Raw genomic sequence first — 20,376 nt, 5'->3', positions numbered from 1 at the left:
AGCGAGTTCTTTTGTGGTGACAGAACAGTTCCATGTCTTGATTATTGATGGTGGTTACCTGGGATCAAATGCTACAGAACTGTGCGCAAAAGCACACAAAAAGTGAGTGCATGAAAAACACTGCTGAAATTCAAGTATGGTCAGTCTACTTGTGCCAATCCACTTCCTGGTTTTGATAAAGGGATATAGTTATTGCAGGGAACTCAGTAATAGGTACAAAGGATCTCTTCTATTTTTGCAAGTTCTATGAGCTTATGATTATTTCAAAATAAAAAAGCAAAAAAGTGTACGGGTATAATTATCATAATGTAGAGAAAATAGTACAAGCTCTTAAGGTGGACAAAACTGGCTCAATCTGAATCCTGACATTTACTAGCTGATAACAGTGGTGAGTTACTATCACTCAGTCACATTTATCTGAAAGTAGAGATGATTACAGAAAATGAGTTTAAAGTACCTGGCGTCGTGCCTGATGACAGTAGCTAGAAAACAATGGAAGTTATTATTATTATGGCAAAGAATATCTTAGTATTTGGAAGATGTAATTGTGCTCTTCAAATATAGTGGATCAGTATGCTCTAGCAAGCAACCAACAGATCTTACTGTTTGTACCTATAAGGAGGAATGTCACGGGGTAAGACACCTCATGACATGACTGAAACCTAAATGCCCAAAGAGAAAAATACTACTCAGTAACAGTGTACGGATATAAGCAGCATATTTTCATGTATTTACTTATCAATACAGTGCAGTTATTTAAAACATAGTATCAGTCTGTTATTATGCTTAGATATACCATATTGAGATTTGAGTGTCTGTGAACTGTATTCTTAAATGTCAAATTTATACATAAAATACATAGAATAGACACTAAATAAGTCTGATACTCTAGTATCAACATGGAAACAAGGATGTTTGAAAAAAGTGGAAGAATTAAAAGTGAGCTAACACCTTGCTACTCTTTGTCTCTGTACAGAGGAAACTGTATAGCTCAAAGAGCCCTGGCCCTACACAGAAAAAAGAAAACAGGACACTGAGGAGAACCAGCCAGCTTCTGACCAAAGGCACCCACCGTCTAATGAGGCTACTTGCCACGTTCTCCCTGAATGACACATTCAAGATCAGATAACCCAGCAGGCCAAACTGGATGATCCAGGAATAGGCAAATTAGCTGAACTCTCTGGATACCTGAGTCATCAGTATCTAAATATCATTAAATATTTAAGGATTTTCAAAGGCCCATTCTAACTCAAAAGTCTATGCCTTGTACTTCTAACTACCTAAAGTAATTGACATGTAAATAGGGGAGTTAAATAAGCTAAAACAATGCATTCTGTCTCTCTCTCTCTCTCTCTCTGTCTGTCTGTCTCATACACTAAGTAACAGAAACTCTACTGGGCCCTAGGGTTCATGAAGTTAAGAAGCAGAGTTGCCCACATGGAGTTCAGGGCCTAGCTCTATCTGGGAGATAAGACACATGGACTCAAGTAACTACAATGCCAGGTTGCTAGTGCCAAGAGCCATAGGCAAAGTCCACACAAAGTGGAAGGGGAGGTCAAAGGAGGGCAAGTCATATCTGATGATTAGATAGCATGAAGGTTCTGTGGCAATGACTACATTAAAAATGATCCTTAAAGGATGCATCAAAAGCAACTGGAGATTGGCATTTCAGAAACAAGTAAGAGTCACATCAGCTGCACATGTGGGAAAAGCATGGAGAGTTTATTTTTAAAAAATGTAGGTCAGGTTTCAGCGACGGTGATGGGAATTTCCTGGGGAGTACTACAGGGCTAGGATCAGGGAGACTGAGATCTAAAGGATGCTTCTGGAGAACAGGAATGCCATGATTAACTGGTGCTTTATGGAGATTCATCTGGCAGCACTGAGCACTCTGGACTAGCAAGAAGTGGGCTACACCCACTCCTCAAAACCATGAAAGCTGATACTTCAGTACAAGTGAGAGGCTATGAGAATCTGGAAGTGGAGAAGAACCGAGGTAGAAAGCAAAAGAGACTAGCCACTGGGGAAGACTCAAAGATGAATCAGCTTTGGGCCCAGATCTCTGGGATAAACAGTGGTGGTACCACCAAAAGATGTGAAGAACACAGGAGGGGGTTTTAGAGAAAGATGAACATGGCCAATTTTAGAAACTCTGGGTTTGAGATTATGATAAATGTACCAAGTACAGATACCCAGCAGATGGCTAGATATACAGAACTGACAAGATCCCAAGGGTACCTCGAACTCGAAATGTCCAGAACTAAATGCAGTTATCTCTCCAAACTACATTATTCTCCAAAGTTCCCTATCTCAGTGGCTGGTTACAAAAGCAAGAAACCTAGGAGTCACCCCTGGCATCCCCTTCTCCGCTATCCTTAAGCCAGTATCCTATGTCTAACCTCTTAAATCAGTCTCAACTCTGCTAACCACTCCAATTCTACCAGCAACTTCTCCGGGCCACTGCCGTGGTTGCAGTGGTCTCAAAATCTACTATCATTCCCCCTAGAGTAGCCAGGGTGATCTTTTAGAAGAGCACATCTGATGTTATCATTCCTTGGCTCACACCACTTCAAAAGTGGTGTGAAAAGCTTCAAAAGCTTCTCATTGCTGAACTCTAAAAACCCAAATCCTGACCAGGCGTGGTGGCTCACGCCTGTAATCCCAGCACTTTGGGAGGCCAAGGCGGGTGGATCACCTGAGGTCAGTTCGAGACCAGCCTGGCCAACATGGTGAAACCCCGTCTCTACCAAAAATACAAAAATGAGCTGGGCGTGGTGGCAGGTGCCTGTAATCCCAGCTACTCGGGAGGCTGAGGCAGGAGAATTGCTTGAACCCGGGAGGCGGAGGTTGCAATGAGCTGAGATCGCACCATTGCCCTCTAGCCTGGGGGACAAGAGCGAGACTTCGTCTCAAAAATAATAATCATCATCATCATCATCATCATCATCATCATCATCCTGGGGAAGGCAATAGGGAGATGTTGGTCAAAGGAGACTAAATTTCAGTTAATAGAAGGAGTAAGTTCCAGAGATCTACTGTACAACACAGTGACTACAACTAACAACTATTGTGTACTGGAAAATTGCTGAGTAAATTCTAAATGTTCTGACCACACAAAATATGTATATGAGGCCATGCTTATGTTAAGTAGCTTGATTGACTCATTCTATAATGTGTATGTATTTCAAAACACGTTGCACACGATATATACAATTTTTGACAATTAAAAAATAAATTAAAGGGCTGGGCATAGTGGCTTATGCCTGTAATCCCAGCACTTTGGGAGGCGGAGGCAGGCAGATCGCTTGAGCCAAGGAGTTTGAGACCAGCCTGGGCAACACAGCAAGACCCTATCTCTACAAAAAATACAAAAATTAGCCGGCCATGGTAGTGTGCAGCTATAGTCCTAGCTACTCAGGAAGTTGAGGTGGGAGGACTGCTTGAGCTCAGGAGGTCATGGCTGCAGTGAGCTATGATTGCACCACTGCACTCCAGCCTGGGCAACAGTGAGACCCTGTCTCAAATCAATCAATCCAATGAATAAATGAAAAAATAAAAACCCCAAATCCTGAACAGGGTGGGCAAGGCCGAGGACATCTGGCCACCATCTACCTCTCTTACCTCATCTCTTGCCATTCTCCCCCAACTCAGCCATACTGTCATCTTTCATGCTTCCTTTGGTCTCAGGTCCTCTCATATGCTGTTCTCTCAGCTTCTTCTCACCTCCCCAGCCCGTGCCTCACATCTAGGGAACTTATATGTATTCTTTAGACCACAGGTCAAGCATCATTTTCTCAGGACAATTTCCCAGGCTCCTCAAACTATTGTGCCCCTGTACTACTCCCATGCAACACTGATCACAGCTTGTTATTATATATCGGTGTGGTTATCAGAAGAATGTTTATCAATCCCATGAGAACTATAAGCTTCGTGAGGGAGAAACTGTGTCTGCTGTGCTCACCATCATATCCTAGCACCTGGCATAGTGCTTAACACATACTGGACTCTCAGATATTCAATGAATACAGAATGAAAGATTGGAACTGGAGCTAGAGAATTGGAAAGCAACTGACAATGGAGAAAAAAGAGGGTGAGGACAGAACTCTGGGGAAAATAATATTTAGGAGGTAGGAAAGAAAAAATGAGTGGCATAGAAGGCAAAAGGCAGAAGTGAGAGGAGAGCCAAGAATGCATAGGGAAAAGGATAAAGGAAGGAGCAGTCAACAGAATCAATCCCTGCATAGAAATTTAAAAGTCAAGAACTCAACCAAGGCCACTGGAATTGAGCAGTAAAGTAGTTTCAATAGGGAACAGAAGCCAGACCACAAGAAGTAAGGAGTCAATAGTACGGAAGTGGAAGCAGCATGTATGGACTAATTTTTAAAGAAGTTTGTCCAATAACGGGAAGAAAGAGGATGATAGTATCAGTGGTAGCAGGAATACAAGAAGGTGTTTTCAAATAAAGATACTTGGGCAAGGCTGGGTGCAGTGGCTCACGCCTGTAATCTCAGCACTTTGGGAGGCTGAGGTGGGCAGATTACTTGAGGTCAGGAGTCTGAGACCAGCCTGGCCAACATAATGAAACAATGTCTCTACTAAAAATACAAAAATTAACTGGGTGTGGTGGTGCATGTCTGTAATCCCAGCTACTCAGGAAGCTTAGGCGGGAAAATTTCTTGAACCCAAGAGGTGGTGGTTGCAGTGAGCCAAGATCATGCCACTGCACTCCAACCTGGGCAACAGAGCTGTCTCAAAATGGAAGGGAGGGGAGGGGAGGGGAGGGGCAGGGGGACGGGGAGGGGAGGGGGGAGGGGGAGGGAAAGGGGAAGGGGAGGGGAGGGGAGGGGGAGGGGATGGGAGGGGCAGGGAAGGGGAGGGGGAGTGGAGGGAGAGGGGGAGGGGAGGAGAGGGGAGGAGAGGGGAGGGGAGGGGGAGGGGAGGGGGAGGGAAGGGGGAGGAGAGGGGAGGGGAAAGGGAAGGGGGGAGGGGAAGGGAAAGGGGAGGGGAGGGGAAGGGAAAGGGGAGGGGAGGGAAGGGGAAGGGGAGGGGAGGGGAGGGGAAGGGGAAGGGGAGGGGAGGGGAAGGGGAAGGGGAGGGGAGGGAGAGGGGAAGGGGAGGGGAGGGAGAGGGGAAGGGGAGGGGAGGGAGAGGGGAAGGGGAGGGGAGGGAGAGGGGAAGGGGAGGGGAGGGAGAGGGGAAGGGGAGGGGAGGGGAGGGAGAGGGGAAGGGGAGGGAGAGGGGAAGGGGAGGGAGAGGGGAAGGGGAGGGAGAGGGGAAGGGGAGGGAGAGGGGAAGGGGAGGGAGAGGGGAAGGGGAGGGAGAGGGGAAGGGGAGGGAGAGGGGAAGGAGAGGGGAGGGGGAAGGGAAGGGAAAGGGGAAGGGAAGGGAAAGGGGAGGGGAAGGGGAAGGGGAGGGGAAGGGGAAGGGAAGGGGAAGGGAGGGAAGGAAGGGAAGGGAGGGAAGGAAGGAAGGGAAGGAAGTTGAGCAGATTCACAGAGCGGGGGGAAGGAGAATCAAAAATGATGAAAACCAAAAATGTAAGACACAGAATAACCAATGGGAACTAAGACTCCAGAGGAGAAAGGTTTAAAGAATGGGATTCACTTTGGAAAATAAGATGTCTGATTCCTTCCTCTCAGATGCGAGGGAAGGAGGAAAAGATGGGTGAAGGTAGACCTCCTTAGGTGGTGACAAGGGGACTTTTCAACAGAACAAGAGATGAGGTCAGCTAAAGAGCATGAAAGGTTTGTCACTGTAGTGGTGGAAGGTGTAGTGAGAAGTCAATCTGAGACCGAAGGAATTGCCAAAGCAGCGAAGAGACCCTTTCTGAAAGCCTGAACTTGTAGTGGAACTAATTAATTAAACCTGTTATGTGACTTTCAACATCAGGGCTTAGTAGCCTACAGACCCTAAAGTTTGGGGATTAGCATGGGGACAAAGGACAAAGGAACCAAGGATATTGGCAGGAATTAGGTGTTTTTTGTTTGTTTGTTTGTTTTTAAATGTGAAGAAAGCATTCATTTTGCAGCAGCAATGTAAGAAGATGATTTAAGACTGGAAGTTTAAAATAATACCTATAGCATGGATCCTATACTCCCACTGATGTTCCGATTTATGGACAGACTAGGGTGTTTTATTATAGTCTATTTAGCATTATTTCACCTACTATGAAATGAAAAGAGGTGCCAAATCCACTAGAGAGAAGGACCTGAAAAGGACAGTCTTGAAAAGTTTCCAATGCTTTTTTTTTTTTTCTTCAAGGAAAAAATACTACAGGAATCCTTTTTGGTTGTGCTTGTAATTAAGTGGACTGGCCTTCCCTCTGAAAAAGAATATAGGTCTGGCTTTGAAACGCTCACACTGAAAGGTAAACTCTGCCTCCCTTCCTGGTAGTATCCAAGGTTTACAGATCCAATGACAGCCACCAACAGAGATGAGGAAACCTGAGTACTGCTGCACTTGTTCCATGCCCAGCTCTTAGATGGCACGACACCCAGCACCCATCTGAAAGCCATTTCACAACGAGGTATTTGAGACAGAGTTTGACAGACATGTAAACTGCCCACTTGTCTTGATTCTCCAAACATTACCTTTGCACTGGCAACTCATCAGAAAAACAAAGTAGGCCACATTATATAGTTCTTCACAGAAGCACCTTTACCAACTAAAAGTTAACACTGTATGCTCCATCTTTATAGAGAATCAACAAAAGAGCCATCAAATTGAAAAGGATTCAAGAATCTTTGGATAATATACTGCCTGAAGAATTGAATCACTGTATCACTATCTTTTAGAGAAAAGCCAAACAACAAATTTGTCCTTGAATTTAATCCAGGAAGAATGTGCTGTTTCTGACTTGTCTTCAGAAAATGAAAACTCTATATCCAACATGTTTCTTACCCTGCCAGCAGTCCTGAACCTAGAGCCAAATCATACTCACCAAGGGTTATGATCTGCTCAACTGGAAGTCTTAAAAGCCCCCATTCCTTTAGCTTCCTGCACATTTCCTATATTCCATTCTATTTTAAAAAGGGATGTGTGAAATGACCAGGAGTGAGAAATACCAACTTTTGGATGGTGATTACCTCTGCTGTGAAGAGGGAGGAAAGGATGGGATTCCTTCAGCTGGGTGGTGGACCCACAGACATCTATGTTATTTTTCATAAGCTTTTTATAGTAAATACTTCGGAACGATTTTTAAGAGGAGTGGCGGACAAATGGCAGAGATGGGGTGGGGATGAATGTATGTTCTAGGGGGACAAAACGGCTGCACGAGAAGTCCACAGGTGAGGAGGCAGAGGGCTTGTTTAGGAAGACCAAGTTGCTTATGGGAGCCAAAGCACGGGGTGTATACACAAGGGAGCGGGGAAAGAGCAATGCTGGGAAGATAAGATGGCAGCAGAGTGGTGAGGACCGTGAACACCTGGCTAGGGAATGTGCGATAAGGTAGGAAAGGAGAGTTTCTGAGTAAGGAAATGAGAAGATTGCAGGTATGTCTTAGGGAGCAGATAAAATAGAAGGGAGAGACGCTGAAGTCAGGGAGGCCTAGCTGAAGGAGACTGCCAGGGCCTAGGAGACAGACACCGGGGATGAGGGTAGGGCAACACGACTAGAAAGGATGAGGCAAATGTGATGAAGTCTACAGAGAAGCGGGGATGGGTAGACAGAGGAGACTCCAGGGTGATGAGAAGAAAATGGCACCATTAAGAGAAACAAGAACACCAAAAGAAGGAACTGGGGGGAGGGAGAAAATTGATTTGAACAATTTCAGCTTGACCATGAGTCTGGGATGCCAGGTGAAAATTCAAGGGATCTCCAGCAGGCAGTAAGGAATGAGAAACAGGGGCTCAAAAGAGAGGTAGCACTAGGGGAAAAAACATGGCCAGGGTAGCATCTGCTTTGCTTATCTGTCAGCTGTTGTCATGCTCAGATGAAAGAGTCAACGGAAAAAGGCTGGGTAAAATCTAAGGAGCTTTGTTACTACACAATTTCATGTGCATGGAAGTGACTAAAGGCAAGGGGGTAGTTTAAAGCCACGGGGAGAAGAATAAATGCAGAGCAGCTTGCTGAGGCCTGGAAGCTGCAGAATCTTTACAGAGAGAGCAAGATGGAAGAGGACTGCGAGAAAGACCCAGGGACTCACATCTCCATGGAATCTGTTCTCACTGGGGCTCCTGTGAGCCTCCTCCTGGCCACACACTCCATGGCCTCTTTTCATTCTTTATCTTACTGAAACTGGCAACATTTCACACCATGGTCCGCTCCCTTCCTTCTCGAGATTCTCTCTCCTACTGACTTCCATCACAGCCCTTTATCCAAAGATTTTCTACTGCTTTGGCTGCTGCTACTTGGTTGTCTCCACTGGCTCGTCTCGCTCTCCGCACCATGGAAAAGTGTCCATGTCCCCCGGGGTCCTCTCCTTAGCCCGTATCTTCTTATGTTACATACTCTTCCCAGCTCATGAATGTCTGTGGTCTTTAGTGCTACCAATATGCTAATGACTTCAGAAGCTTCAGAGTCAGGTTTCCAACTGCTTCTGAGCCATTTCCACGTGGTAGTTGTAGAGTTGTAAGTCCATGCCTTCAGACTAATTTCCCCATTGGGCTTATCTATAACATATTCCTTCTCCTATAATATAATGTCAATTCAGATGAATGGGAGCAGCTCCTATCTTTCAAGTGAAAGTTTGTTCAACTCCATCCTCCAAATGGCCACTCAAGCCCTCCAAAATCTCTCATGGCTGTCCCCTCTTTTCTATCTGCACTATGACTGTATTAAGGCCCTTATCACTTACCTGGAAAACTAAAATAACTTCCTAGTTGGGCTTCCTGACTTCAGTCTCTCCCGCCCCTAACCCATCACACACACTGCAGCCAGAGTTCTCTTCCTGAAATCACATTGGATATGTCATTGTCTGTGTAACTTGCATACTGCTTAACTGTGACTTATGAGACTCTTAAGGCTGCTGGCTCTTCTTCCAGCCTCATCCTCTTCTGTTCCCCACGACTCCATCAACCCCCAATGTTCGAGCTCCAACCGATCATTCAACCATCTTCATAACAAATGGTGCTTTTCCATATTGTTATACATGCGATACAGAAAAGTACCATATAGATATGGAAACTCTCTACCTGATATGCTCCTTTTTCCTTCCTGTCCAGAAAACTGTTACCATTCGTCAAGAGTTGGTTCAAGTATCATCTCCTCTAGAAAGCATTCTATGACTTGCTACACTGGCATAATCGTCTTCTCCCTTGTATGTCTTCTTCCTTCTCACAGCACTATGCATACCACTGTAGGCTTTGTCATATTATACCACAATTACTCAACTCTATATCCTATGAGGCTGTGCAGGCCTCAAGGTATAGTATTATGCACCTTGCACAGTATTAAATTCACCATGGTGCTCAGTGAATGTTTCTGGAATGAAGACATGAATGCCTGAATGAATGAGGGTTAAGGTATCTTTCTCATGCACTAGAGCACCTAAACACAAAGTGCCCCTGGAAGGAATCCTGAAAGCAGTCTTACTCATGGTAGTCTACCAGATTACAGGGTATCACCTACCTACAACAGGCCCTACTATAGTCACAACATTAACCCAAAGCCAAATTCCTTAGTACTCTCAAGGCCAAAAGGTGGCTATGGGATTTCTCAAATCCAGAAGCAATGTTAGTATTTCAAGATGCCACAATGTAGCAGGAGCCATACTGTGGTCAAACCACAGTGACTAGACCTTTGCCCTCTGAGCAGCATTAACAACTCAGGAGCCCATTTCCTCCCAAGTTCACTCAATACACTTTTACTGTGTATTACTGTCTACCAGGACACTGTACTAGCTAGGCATGAAGGACCAAATGGACTCAGCATTTGATAAGACCACAGACATAGCAGCAAATAAATATGACAGAATCCATTCATTCAACACACACTGACTTAGCATCTTCAATGTGCCAGACTCCTTCCCAAGAACTGAAAGAACATCAGTGAATAGACAGACAAGCATCCTTGTCCTTAGAGAGACAACAAACAAGATGAATCAGTGAAATATATAACATAGGAGACAGTGACAAGCACTCAAGAGAAAAATTAAACACCGAAAAGACGTATTAAAAGTTTAGCTAAAGGGCCAGGGAAGGTTTCATAGCAATGTATTAACACAGAGGCATGAAGAAAAGGCTGCAGGGACACAAAGAAGGAACGATTCCTTCAAGAGAAGCTGGGGAAGACTCCAGAGAGGGTGTGGCTCTTGAGGTGGGTTCTGAAGGATGAATAGCAGCTTCTGAAAGGGGTGGAGAAAGGGCATCCAGGTTCCGTGAGAATGGCACATGCATGATGGGAGAAGGAAAGGCTCTGCGTAGTTTAAGAACAGTGCACTTGGGAAGAAGTGATGTAAGTCAAGGTTGGAGAAGTCAGAAGGACTTTTATGCCATACCAAGAGAATGGATTTCACTCTGTGGGCAACAGGGAACCGATGATAGTTTTGGAACTGAGAAGCAAGCTGGTTGGCCTCACTCTAAGGATGAACACGCTGGAGACGGGGCATGGGCCAGAATGCGGGGGCAGACCAGGCAAGGAGGGCTAGGTAGAAGCAGGCCACTGTGGCAATCTCAGGACATGGACACTGTTCCTCTACTTCTCTGGGCAACAGGAGGCAGGGAATCTGCCCTTGACTCCTTACAAAATAGCAGAGCTGACTCCAGAATCAGACCACACACATCTGGACTCATCACTCCTATTGCAGTGTTTACATACCTGAAACAAACAGGTGTCCACTTCAAAATGCCAGTGAGATGACAGCTTTTTGTCAAACATGCAACAAAATTTTTTTCAGTTTGCAGCAGAATCCACAATTAATGCTCTTGTTTAGGACTTTAATTGAAGAAACACTATGATGACTATGTTTTTAGACTCCTGTATAACCATTTAAATGGCATTCTTTATATGATGTTTTCTGCTGTCAGCTGCTTGCTTTTATACTTGGACTAAATGTTGTGGCCAATTGCTTAAAATGTTTATGTAAAACTTAGTGAAAGAAGAAATAAGTTAGTAGTCAGTGTCAGACAGGCATTTTATTCACCCACTCAGCACTAACTCCATCCTCTAGGGCATCATATACAAACAAAAATAAAACTTGCTGAGAATTCTCCCAATTGTAAAAGTAACACATGTTCATTCTGGGTTTTTGAAAAATATTGACAAGTGAAAGGAAGAAGACAAGACATGCATAATCCCTTTCTTCAGACAGCCCAAATACTTAAACCTTTGGTGTATTTCTTTCCAGCCTCTTTTCTACAGATAATTTTTGTTTTTCGTAGTTGAGGTCACACTACATACACAACCTTGTCATATCATCAGTTTGAATAACTTCCCCAGTTCATCATCAGTGACAGCATAAGGTGGAACTGGGTACACAGGGTGAGTCAAAAAGCCAAGAGTACAAGCAGCAAAAGGGACCATAGTGTTTAATTGCAACTTTTGATAATTCTCACATATATTAGCATAAAATCTTTCAATCTATCCTAATTTGACCCTTGGGAGCTATACAGAATAAATCGAATCCCTGAGCCACAGAAAGGCGCTTCAAATATTCAAAGATGGGTCCATCATGTCCCTTTTTAGTCATCTTTTCTTCAGACAAGATCAGCATTTATTTTGATCACTGCTCAAACTGCAGTCCCTTCACTAACCTGGTTATCTGTGTCTGAACTCTCTTCAGTTTGTTAATGTCCCTCTTAAAACTTGGCATCTGGCTTTGAACACAACACTTCAGATGGGGCTATTGTTACATTTTGTCTGGCAATTATGTTATACTTCTGTTAACTCCGCCTAGGGGAATATTAACTTTTTAATCAGTCATATCCAATTACTGGTTCAAGTAAGCTTGGATCCGTTAAGACAGACCTCCTATCCTTTACTGATAACAAATGAGTAATTGTTATCTATATCAATTTTATATTATTAGTTTTGCTCCAATATCCTACCCAGTTAAGATCATTTCAAACCCTGATCCCATCACCTAGCACATATTGGCTAGTATGGGGTTTTTCACACATTGGAAATGCATGTTTTCTATGTGCTCCTCTGCATTGCATCAGAAATGCTGGAAAGGAAGGGCCCCACACAGCAAGATGTTAGCGATCACCCTTCCTAGCATTAAGCCTGAAATCCACAGGCTGTAACTCCACCTAAGTGTACTGCCACCATTCGGCCCAGGTGTCTTTACCAGGGTCTGTCATATGGCCTTGGTTCCATCAAGACAATGTGTCAATAACACTCCCAATGGTTGGTTTCTTTTCTAAGTACTTAAGAATCATCTGTTTAAAATGATTATTTGTAGAATTTTTGCCAATTGTTGCCAAGGGTGAACATCCAGCTTGCTGTTGCTAATTTTCAGAATCTTCTTTCCCATTCTGGAAAGCTAAAACATTCAGTCATCTAAACTCTTACTTAAAAGTTTGAATAGAGTCACATAAATAAAATGCCCTGTGGCCTGATCCATGTACATGTCCCTACAAGCACTGTGCTAGAGGAGATTCCAGAAGTTGGGGCAGCTATAAAAGTGGGCTCCCACAGCTAAGGCAATGGGGATAATAAACAGCATTTTTTCAGAATTCAGACATAATAATGAACACCATAAAAGAAAAAAAGATTAAAAGATACAAACTAATCTAGATTAGAACTGTCCTAAAAAATGGTGGGGTAAAAGCAATAAAACAAAAGCTACATTTCCCCGACAGCCTCAAGGTCACCTGTGTAGAAGCTGCTGATGGGCTACTCTCTGTGAACCCTGGACCTCTTCCCCATTCACATCCTATCAAAATATACCTCCCCTTCAGGCTGACCTGGGCAATGACAACCCACCACATCCACTGGAAGTCCTTCGGTGACAGCCACAGCAGCTACTCACTCTCTCTTCCCTTTCTGGGGCATCTCTTTTCCATGTTATTGTCCTAGTGATGGAACATTCCTCAAAATGCTGTGACAAACCTTTCATGGTCAGGCACTGACAAGGTAGAGTGGCAGTAAGCCATACCATAGTCATCCTAGTTCTACACTGCTACCTGGTGCTTTATCATTGAACACTCGGAAAAGTTCTAGAATGGTGGGCTTTACCCAGAAATTCACATCTGTATCTTCCTCCGTGATATTTTAGAAAATATAACTGTGCCAGGACCACAGGCCTGGATATTCTGATGCAGTCTATCGAGGACATCTGTATTTTTTTATTTTTAACTTTTATGGATACTGTGTTGTTAAGCTCCACAAGTGGGTTTCATATGTGCTTCTGGCAAAGAACCACTGTTCTACACCTAACTTCTCCAAACCAGCAAAAGGTTACAATAACTAACCCCTCCCCAACCATTGTGAGGGATAAGACTTTTTTTAATTGACCCTGTTCCTTACATATACAAGTGTTAGTGTTAAATGAGTTTTGCATAAGCAAACAATTTAGAATTGAGAAGCAAATATACCCCATGTTAATTTGACCCACAGTCAATCTTGCAAAGTAGAAGAGAAACAATTTAGCATTATCTTTAACAGTTAGGGTCATCTTTATGGTCTTATATTCTACTTACCGTTTCCAAACTTCTTAAATAAAGACGATAATTTGTGATGTAAACTCTTCCCTTAATGGGGCCATTGAAAGGACATATGTAAATAACTTCTTTGTCTATTAAGATAAAAAAAGTACCCTAAAATAATGGAAATAGATACCAAGATACACAACAAATGGCACTAATTTAATATAAACTATTCAGCTAAGAATAACTACAATTTTAAAAATTACTGAAAAGGCTGAAAGCAAGCACTGGCAACGTTTCTACATTACCGTGCTGGGTTGAGTTGGGGCAGTGGGAGAACTAGTGGGGCCACACCACCTCCAGGCACTAACAGTGCTTCCCTGAGCTTTCCCACAATGCTGTCACTACCTGGGGCAAGGTGACAATAGAAGTGAATGAGAATCCTGCTGCTGCTACCCTAAGGTGGTTGTAAAGGTAACTATTTGAGCTACTTCAGCCAGAGGACGGCAACTCACCTGGGACAGTCTCACGGACTAACCACTAGACTGAGAGATGAGGCTACCAATCTCTAACCACAGAAACATAATCAGGTTTTTAATAAATAAATGTCAGCAGTAGAAATCTTTACATGTTATTCTGTCTTTTTTTTTTTTTTTTTTTTTGAGATAGGGTCTTGCTCTATTGCCCAAGCTGAAGTTCAGTGGCACGATCATGGCTCACTGCAGCCTCAACCTCTCAGACTCAAGCAATCCTCCCACCTCAGCCTCCTGAGTAGCTGGGACTATGGGTATGCGCCACTGCACCCAGCTCGTTTTTTAATTTTTAGTAAAGATGAGGTTTTGCTGTGTTGCCCAGGCTGGTCTCCAATTCCTGGCCTCAAGTGATCCTCCTACTTCGGCCTCTCAAAGTGCTAGGATTACAGGTGTGAGCCACCGCACCAAACCTCTTTCTCTTTTTAATAGTCTAGAATAGAGTTTGGCTAGGTTCATTTCAAACACTGAAGTGATATAAAACAGGTGGCCGAAAGAATAGTACATCTTTGGTAGAATAAACATAAGGAGAAGCTAAATCAGAATAATTAATTATAATAGAAATATGCCTCTCTTATCTTTCAGGGATGTCCTTGAATGTGTTAATGACTTATAATGATTTTGAAATCCCTTTCTCCTCAAGTTCTAAATAAAAAATACTCAGTAAAGCTACTTTATGCTAGTTCCATTAGTTACCACCTGGGTTAAGGTTCAGGTGCTGATACCTACCACCAAAACTTCATATGTGAAGATGATCAAAAGTGAAATATCTTCTTTGCTCTTATCCAGAAATCGGGATGAACACATCCCACTGGTCTCCATTTCAAGACTAGAATGTGTGCAAGTTTGTGGACTCAGAACAGAATTTCTCATGGTGTATGGCTAATTCCCAAAGGTACCTCGCTTAGGACCGCCATCTAATTAGCACCAGGTTTTAGCCATTTAAGCTAAACAACCCAGATCTTAATTAATCAAAATGTTCCCTGGAACAATGGTAATCACATCTGCTTCAAATACATTGAAGTCTGAAAGGAGGGTGTTAATCCACATATAAAATTTGCCCAGAACATTAGCACTTGGCTTAGAAGCTGTCAGATGCTTCTATATTCTTAAGCCATAATGATCTAGCCCTTCCAAAGTTGATCCCTTCCTTTTAGTATATGTTTATCATGAAAAATAACATCAAAATATTACCTAAATACTAACTTCCATTTTCTGACAAATAAAAGATATTTTAAAGCAATATGTTCTCCTGTATTTCAAAGAGGAGAATACTTAAGCCTTCAAGCCTTTAAGTTTATCATTTTAAAGCATGCATCATTGACTGGAAATCATTTTGCTCTTAAAACCTTAAACCATGAGAGCTTATGGCTCCAATGAGAGACTTTCAAGAGATAATCCACATTTTTTTCCCCTAAATCATTCTCAGTCTTTGGCACAGACACAAGAATATCACTACCCTTGTGAGCATGAAGCTCTTGAAAGAACTCTTTAATCAAGAAAGGGATGCAGAGAGTTCTGTGTTAACGCTTCTAAACAAAGGTAGCCTATTTGTCTAAGCCTGACTGCTAAAGAGTAAGCGGCACTGAAGCCACCTGATCCTGCCAGACTTCTCCTCAAGTTATGCAAATCTTAATGTCAGCAGGTCCTTACCAGTGATTAGTGTTTCTCCCGGAAGTCGAGGAACAGCCTCAGTGAGATCCCGATTGACTCCATCTCGAGACGTCTAGAAACAAAACAGACGCATCAGAAGTAATGACGTTACATTTACACACTGTTTTTAAGCAACTAGGAATACAAGCCACTAGAAATATGTTTTTTTAAAGAAAAAGCATTAGAGATTTAGCATTTGGGAAAACTGGCACAAAAATTCAAACAAAAAAATACAATCTAGCACCAACATTAATTAGATGTGTCAACTTCTAGTATTAAATAATGCTAGCATACTTTTCAATAATATTAATTTTTAAACTACATTTCCAAGCACTTTAAAGTTAACAGCTTTCGGGAAAGTGATAAAAAGTAAATATTAAGTGTGTTCTATAGATACACATACACTGTAGCAGCTTTCTTTTTTTCATATTCGGCCATCTTTTGGGAAGAGTAGGAAGGAAAACTTCAATTCCATAGAGGCTTAACTGAACAACAGTACAGCCATTAGCCAGAATCCTATTACAATGCCCGAAAATCATTGTGATTACCTATTGCGTTTCCTATTTCACTAAGACCCGTCCTCTCTTTTTACTTCCTCACATTTACTAAGATCCCTGTCCTAGATAAGAGGAAAGAGTGGTCTGTCAGAGAACTTTTGAGCTGGCAAAAGTCTTAGGAGCCATTTGTACAAATTCTTCACATCACTTTACTATTTCTCTAGGCTTCCTGGCTTTAGAGGTATTCCCAAGCGTGTGCCTCATTCAATCACTTCCACAGCTCTGCTAGGCGGGCACAGTATTATTAACCACTACAACCTGCAGGCGAGTTCGCAGAGCCTAATTTGCCATAGATACCCATTGTCTTTCAGGTTCTTCAGCTGCTCTAGTGGATTAATACAAAGATGTGTTGCAGGTGCTAGTCTGATGACATTTGAGGCACATCACTAACATCTGTTTGGGCAAAAAGTTTTTTTCAGTAATATTTCATTTTTTTCTATTTGTTGTCCAAAATCACACTGCAATCATTTCATAAGTGAGGTTACTCATGCTTCCGTCAGAGCAGTTTTGTGAGTATTAAGTGAAAAAATATATATACAAGCACACTTTTATTTTTTGAGACAGTCTTGCTCTGTTGCCAGGCAACAGTGGTGCGATCTTGGCTTACTGCAACGTCTGCCTCCCAGCTCCCAGGTTCAAGAGATTCTCATGCCTCGGTCTCCTGAGTAGCTGGGACTACAGGTGTGTGCCACCACGCCCAGCTAATTTTTGCATTTTGAGTAGAGATGGGGTTTCACCATGTTAGCAGGCTGGTCTTGAACTCCTGGCCTCAAGTGATCTGCCTGCCTTGGCCTTCCAAGTGCTGGGATTACAGGTGTGAGCTACTGTGCACACGTCTATGAATTATCAGAGGCTATGCAAATGGGGAGAATTATTATGAAACAAGAGAAATGTGAATTGTATATTTAGGTGAGATATAAGCTGTCAAAGAGGGGTGTTATGCTGAATTTTTAATTTTTTTTTTTTTTTTATTCAGAGGCAGAATGAAAATTCCTAGCCAATTTAAAAAATTTTCTAGTACTTGCAAGCTAAACATTTTAACCAGCTGGGCAAGACAAACTGTTCTCAGCCGGGAATGCCTTCCTCAATGAGACGCAAAACCACACACCTTATATAAATTGTAGGAGAGGAAAGAAATTATCGTCCTTTAACACTCCCTCTCACTAACTAAAAACAGGCATAACAAGCAAATGCAATACTCAGTATACCTTTTAAATACCACAGTTCTAGGCCAACCACAAAATAAGGGAAGTGAATGTCTGATTAAAACAGGATAACATGGGATTAACATAGGCTATACATTATATCAGAGCAGCATTACACAAAGGATTTATAGTTACATTCTTGAAATTACTCCTGTGTTTAGAACTGATTCTTGTACCATAAAAATACTTAAATACAATAAAAACATATAATCTTGGAGATGAGGATGGTCCTTGTAGGCACCCAAAACAGAAAATATAGATTGATATATGTGATCACATAAAAACTTTAAACTTCAGTATTTCAAAATCAAAATACCATAAATACAATTAAAAGGCCAACAATAAACCAGGAAGAAGACTTGTAACATATTATAGAGCTGATTATCAAAATATAAGGAACAAGCCAGGTGTGGTGGTCCATGCCTGTAATCCCAGCACTTTGGGAGGCTAAGGCAGGTGGATAGCTTGAGGCCAGGAGTTCAAGACCAGCATGGCCAACATGGTGAAACCCCAACTCTACTAAAAATACAAAAATTAGCCAGGTGTGATGGTGCACACCTATAATCCCAGCTACTCGGGAGGCTGAGGCACGAGAATCACTTGAACCCAGGAGGCAGAGGTTGCAGTGAGCCAGGATTGCGCCACTGCACTCCAGCCTAAGGGACAGAGTTAGACTCTGTCTCAAAAAAAAATTATACACACACACACACGGAACACATAATCAATAAGAACTCCCCTCAAAACCCCCAAAAGCCAAATAAAGGACATGAACAATCACTTCACAAAAGAAATGCAAACTAATGACAAACACACTTTTATTTACTTATTTATTTTGAGACAGGATCTCCCTCTGTCGCCCAGGCTGGAGTGCAGCGGTGAGATCTCGGCTCACTGCAACCTCTGCCTCCCAGGCTCAAACAATCTCCCACCTCAGCCTCCTGAGTAGCTGGAACTATGGGCGCACGCCACCACACCCGGCTAAGTTTTTGTATCTTTGGTAGAGACAGGGTTTCACTATGTTGCCTAGGCCGGTCTCGAACTCCTGAGCTCAAGTGATCCTCCCACCTTGGCCTCCTAAAGTGCTAGGATTACAAGCATGAGCCACCTCACCTGACCATAAACACACTTTTTTAAAAAAGGTTAACCTCATTAGTAATCAAGAAATATAAATGAAAAGACCACCTTTTGCTCCCTTCTGATTGCTCAGGCATCTCTATCCACCTGGTGGGAGTATAAATTAGCCTTTCTGGTGGATAATCTTAGGGCCTTAAAGGGCCATGAATAAAGCTTATTTTAAATTAATCCCTTCCTTTGAATGCACATTCCAAAATCTCCCTCTAATTACACAATCTCCCTCTGGATACCTTGAACCATTTTCTGTTAAAGTCGTATTTGTTTTGGTTATGCAACAATTTTATCATAATTAGAAAATAATGCCAATATTTAGGAAGGCATAAGCAGCCTGCTCAGCAGGCCTTAGCCTTCCAGTATGTCCTTCAGCAACCTTTCCGGGTGGAGGATTGCCTAGTACCTTAAACATAAGGTCTAGCAGTAATTTCACGAGACAGAGGTTTTCAAAAATGAAGTTATGTGAAAGGATTTACAAATGTAAAACTCACTTAACACATATAAGGTATTCTATCTAAAAGCTTTTCTGGGCTGGGCGTGGTAGCTCATGCCAGTAAATCCCAGCACTTTGGTAGGCCGAGGCAAGTGGATCACCTGAGGTCAGGAGTTCAAGACCAGCCTGGCCAACATGGTGAAACCCCGTCTCTACTAAAAATACAAAAATTAGCCGGGTGTGGTAGCACGCGCCTGTAATCCCAGCTACTCAGGAGGCTGAGGCAGGAGAATCACTTGAATCTGGGAGGCAGAGGTTGCAGTGAGCTGAGATCACGCCACTGCACTCCAACCTGGGCTACAGAGCGAGACTCTGTCTCAAAAAAAAAAAAAGCTTTTCTGGAACAAGGTGAGACAATAAAGAAACCACATGTATAAATGTATTTATATGTGAATGAATAATAAAATTCCTAATTCAATAGACCAGCCCAAAATGACCTAATATTCAAATATCAAAATAAATGCAAGGAAAGAGACAGATAAATCTGAAAATTCAACTTACCCTCTTAATAGACTCATTCTCCAAGGAGTGTGAATTATATTTAGAAGTTGATGCAGAAGCCATCCTGGAAACTCTACCAAGAAAGACAACATTCAATATCAACTGAATTTGTATGCAATTTCAAACATATGTGACATCTGAGACTTAAATATGGCAACTGAGAGCAAACGGTACTACTTTACAGGTTCTATTTCCATACTAGGCCCCAGTGGTAATGAGACATACAAACGATTAACCAGAGCACAGGCAGTATGTGAGAGTTCCAATAAAGGTGCAGGGGATTAGGGGAAAACAGACAAGGGGAGCTAAATGCACAAGGGGGAGCTCAGCAGAAGACGCCACACACATTCTAGGAATTTTTATTCCTAGTGCTCTAATTGCCATCTAAAACAACTTAATGTTTATTAATTGTGCAACAGGCCTCAAATTTCCATACTCCTTAATTTTTAAAGATAATTTAGAGGCAGCCAAGCAGAATGAAAAAAGAATGGACAATTTAACTCACACTATTTTCTCTTTTAAGAATTTTGTTTTCTCCAAATGATGGCAGTTTAGAGTGGCATGGATTTGATTGAAATCAAATTAGTAAGATTTGATTTAATCAGTATTTTCTAGGGAAAGTATATACTTCATTTAAATAATGCATATTCATCACAATTCAGGCATAAATGAAAGCATTATATTCAGAACACACACAAATACCATTTTAATGCAAGGATTTATTTAGACTTAAGAAGATTACAGCAACAACAGAAAACTAAGTAATGCTTTGGTTATTTTATC

At 42.3% G+C, this 20,376-nt stretch overlaps 1 protein-coding gene across 6 annotated transcripts in view; it reads right to left on the bottom strand.

The window, feature by feature from the left end:
- Positions 1–20,376, bottom strand: part of MTM1 (myotubularin 1) — a 109,623-nt gene that overhangs the window by 61,209 nt on the left and 28,038 nt on the right. For all 6 annotated transcript variants that reach the window (XM_054472146.2, XM_054472143.2, XM_054472145.2 and 3 more), the window contains exons 2-4: positions 19,594–19,666; positions 15,710–15,782; positions 13,581–13,675 (exon numbers count right to left, since the gene is read on the bottom strand). In XM_054472146.2, the coding sequence (XP_054328121.1) occupies positions 13,581–13,675; positions 15,710–15,782; positions 19,594–19,656 (231 nt within the window). In that variant the 5' untranslated portion in view covers positions 19,657–19,666. The remainder of the gene's footprint in view (positions 1–13,580; positions 13,676–15,709; positions 15,783–19,593; positions 19,667–20,376) is intronic.

Source organism: Pongo pygmaeus, chromosome X (assembly GCF_028885625.2).
Source record: "Pongo pygmaeus isolate AG05252 chromosome X, NHGRI_mPonPyg2-v2.0_pri, whole genome shotgun sequence".
In the NCBI taxonomy this organism is placed as follows: Eukaryota; Metazoa; Chordata; class Mammalia; order Primates; family Hominidae; genus Pongo; species Pongo pygmaeus.
The sequence above is the reverse complement of the archived record's forward strand: the minus strand, read 5'-3'. Positions and strand labels throughout refer to the sequence as shown.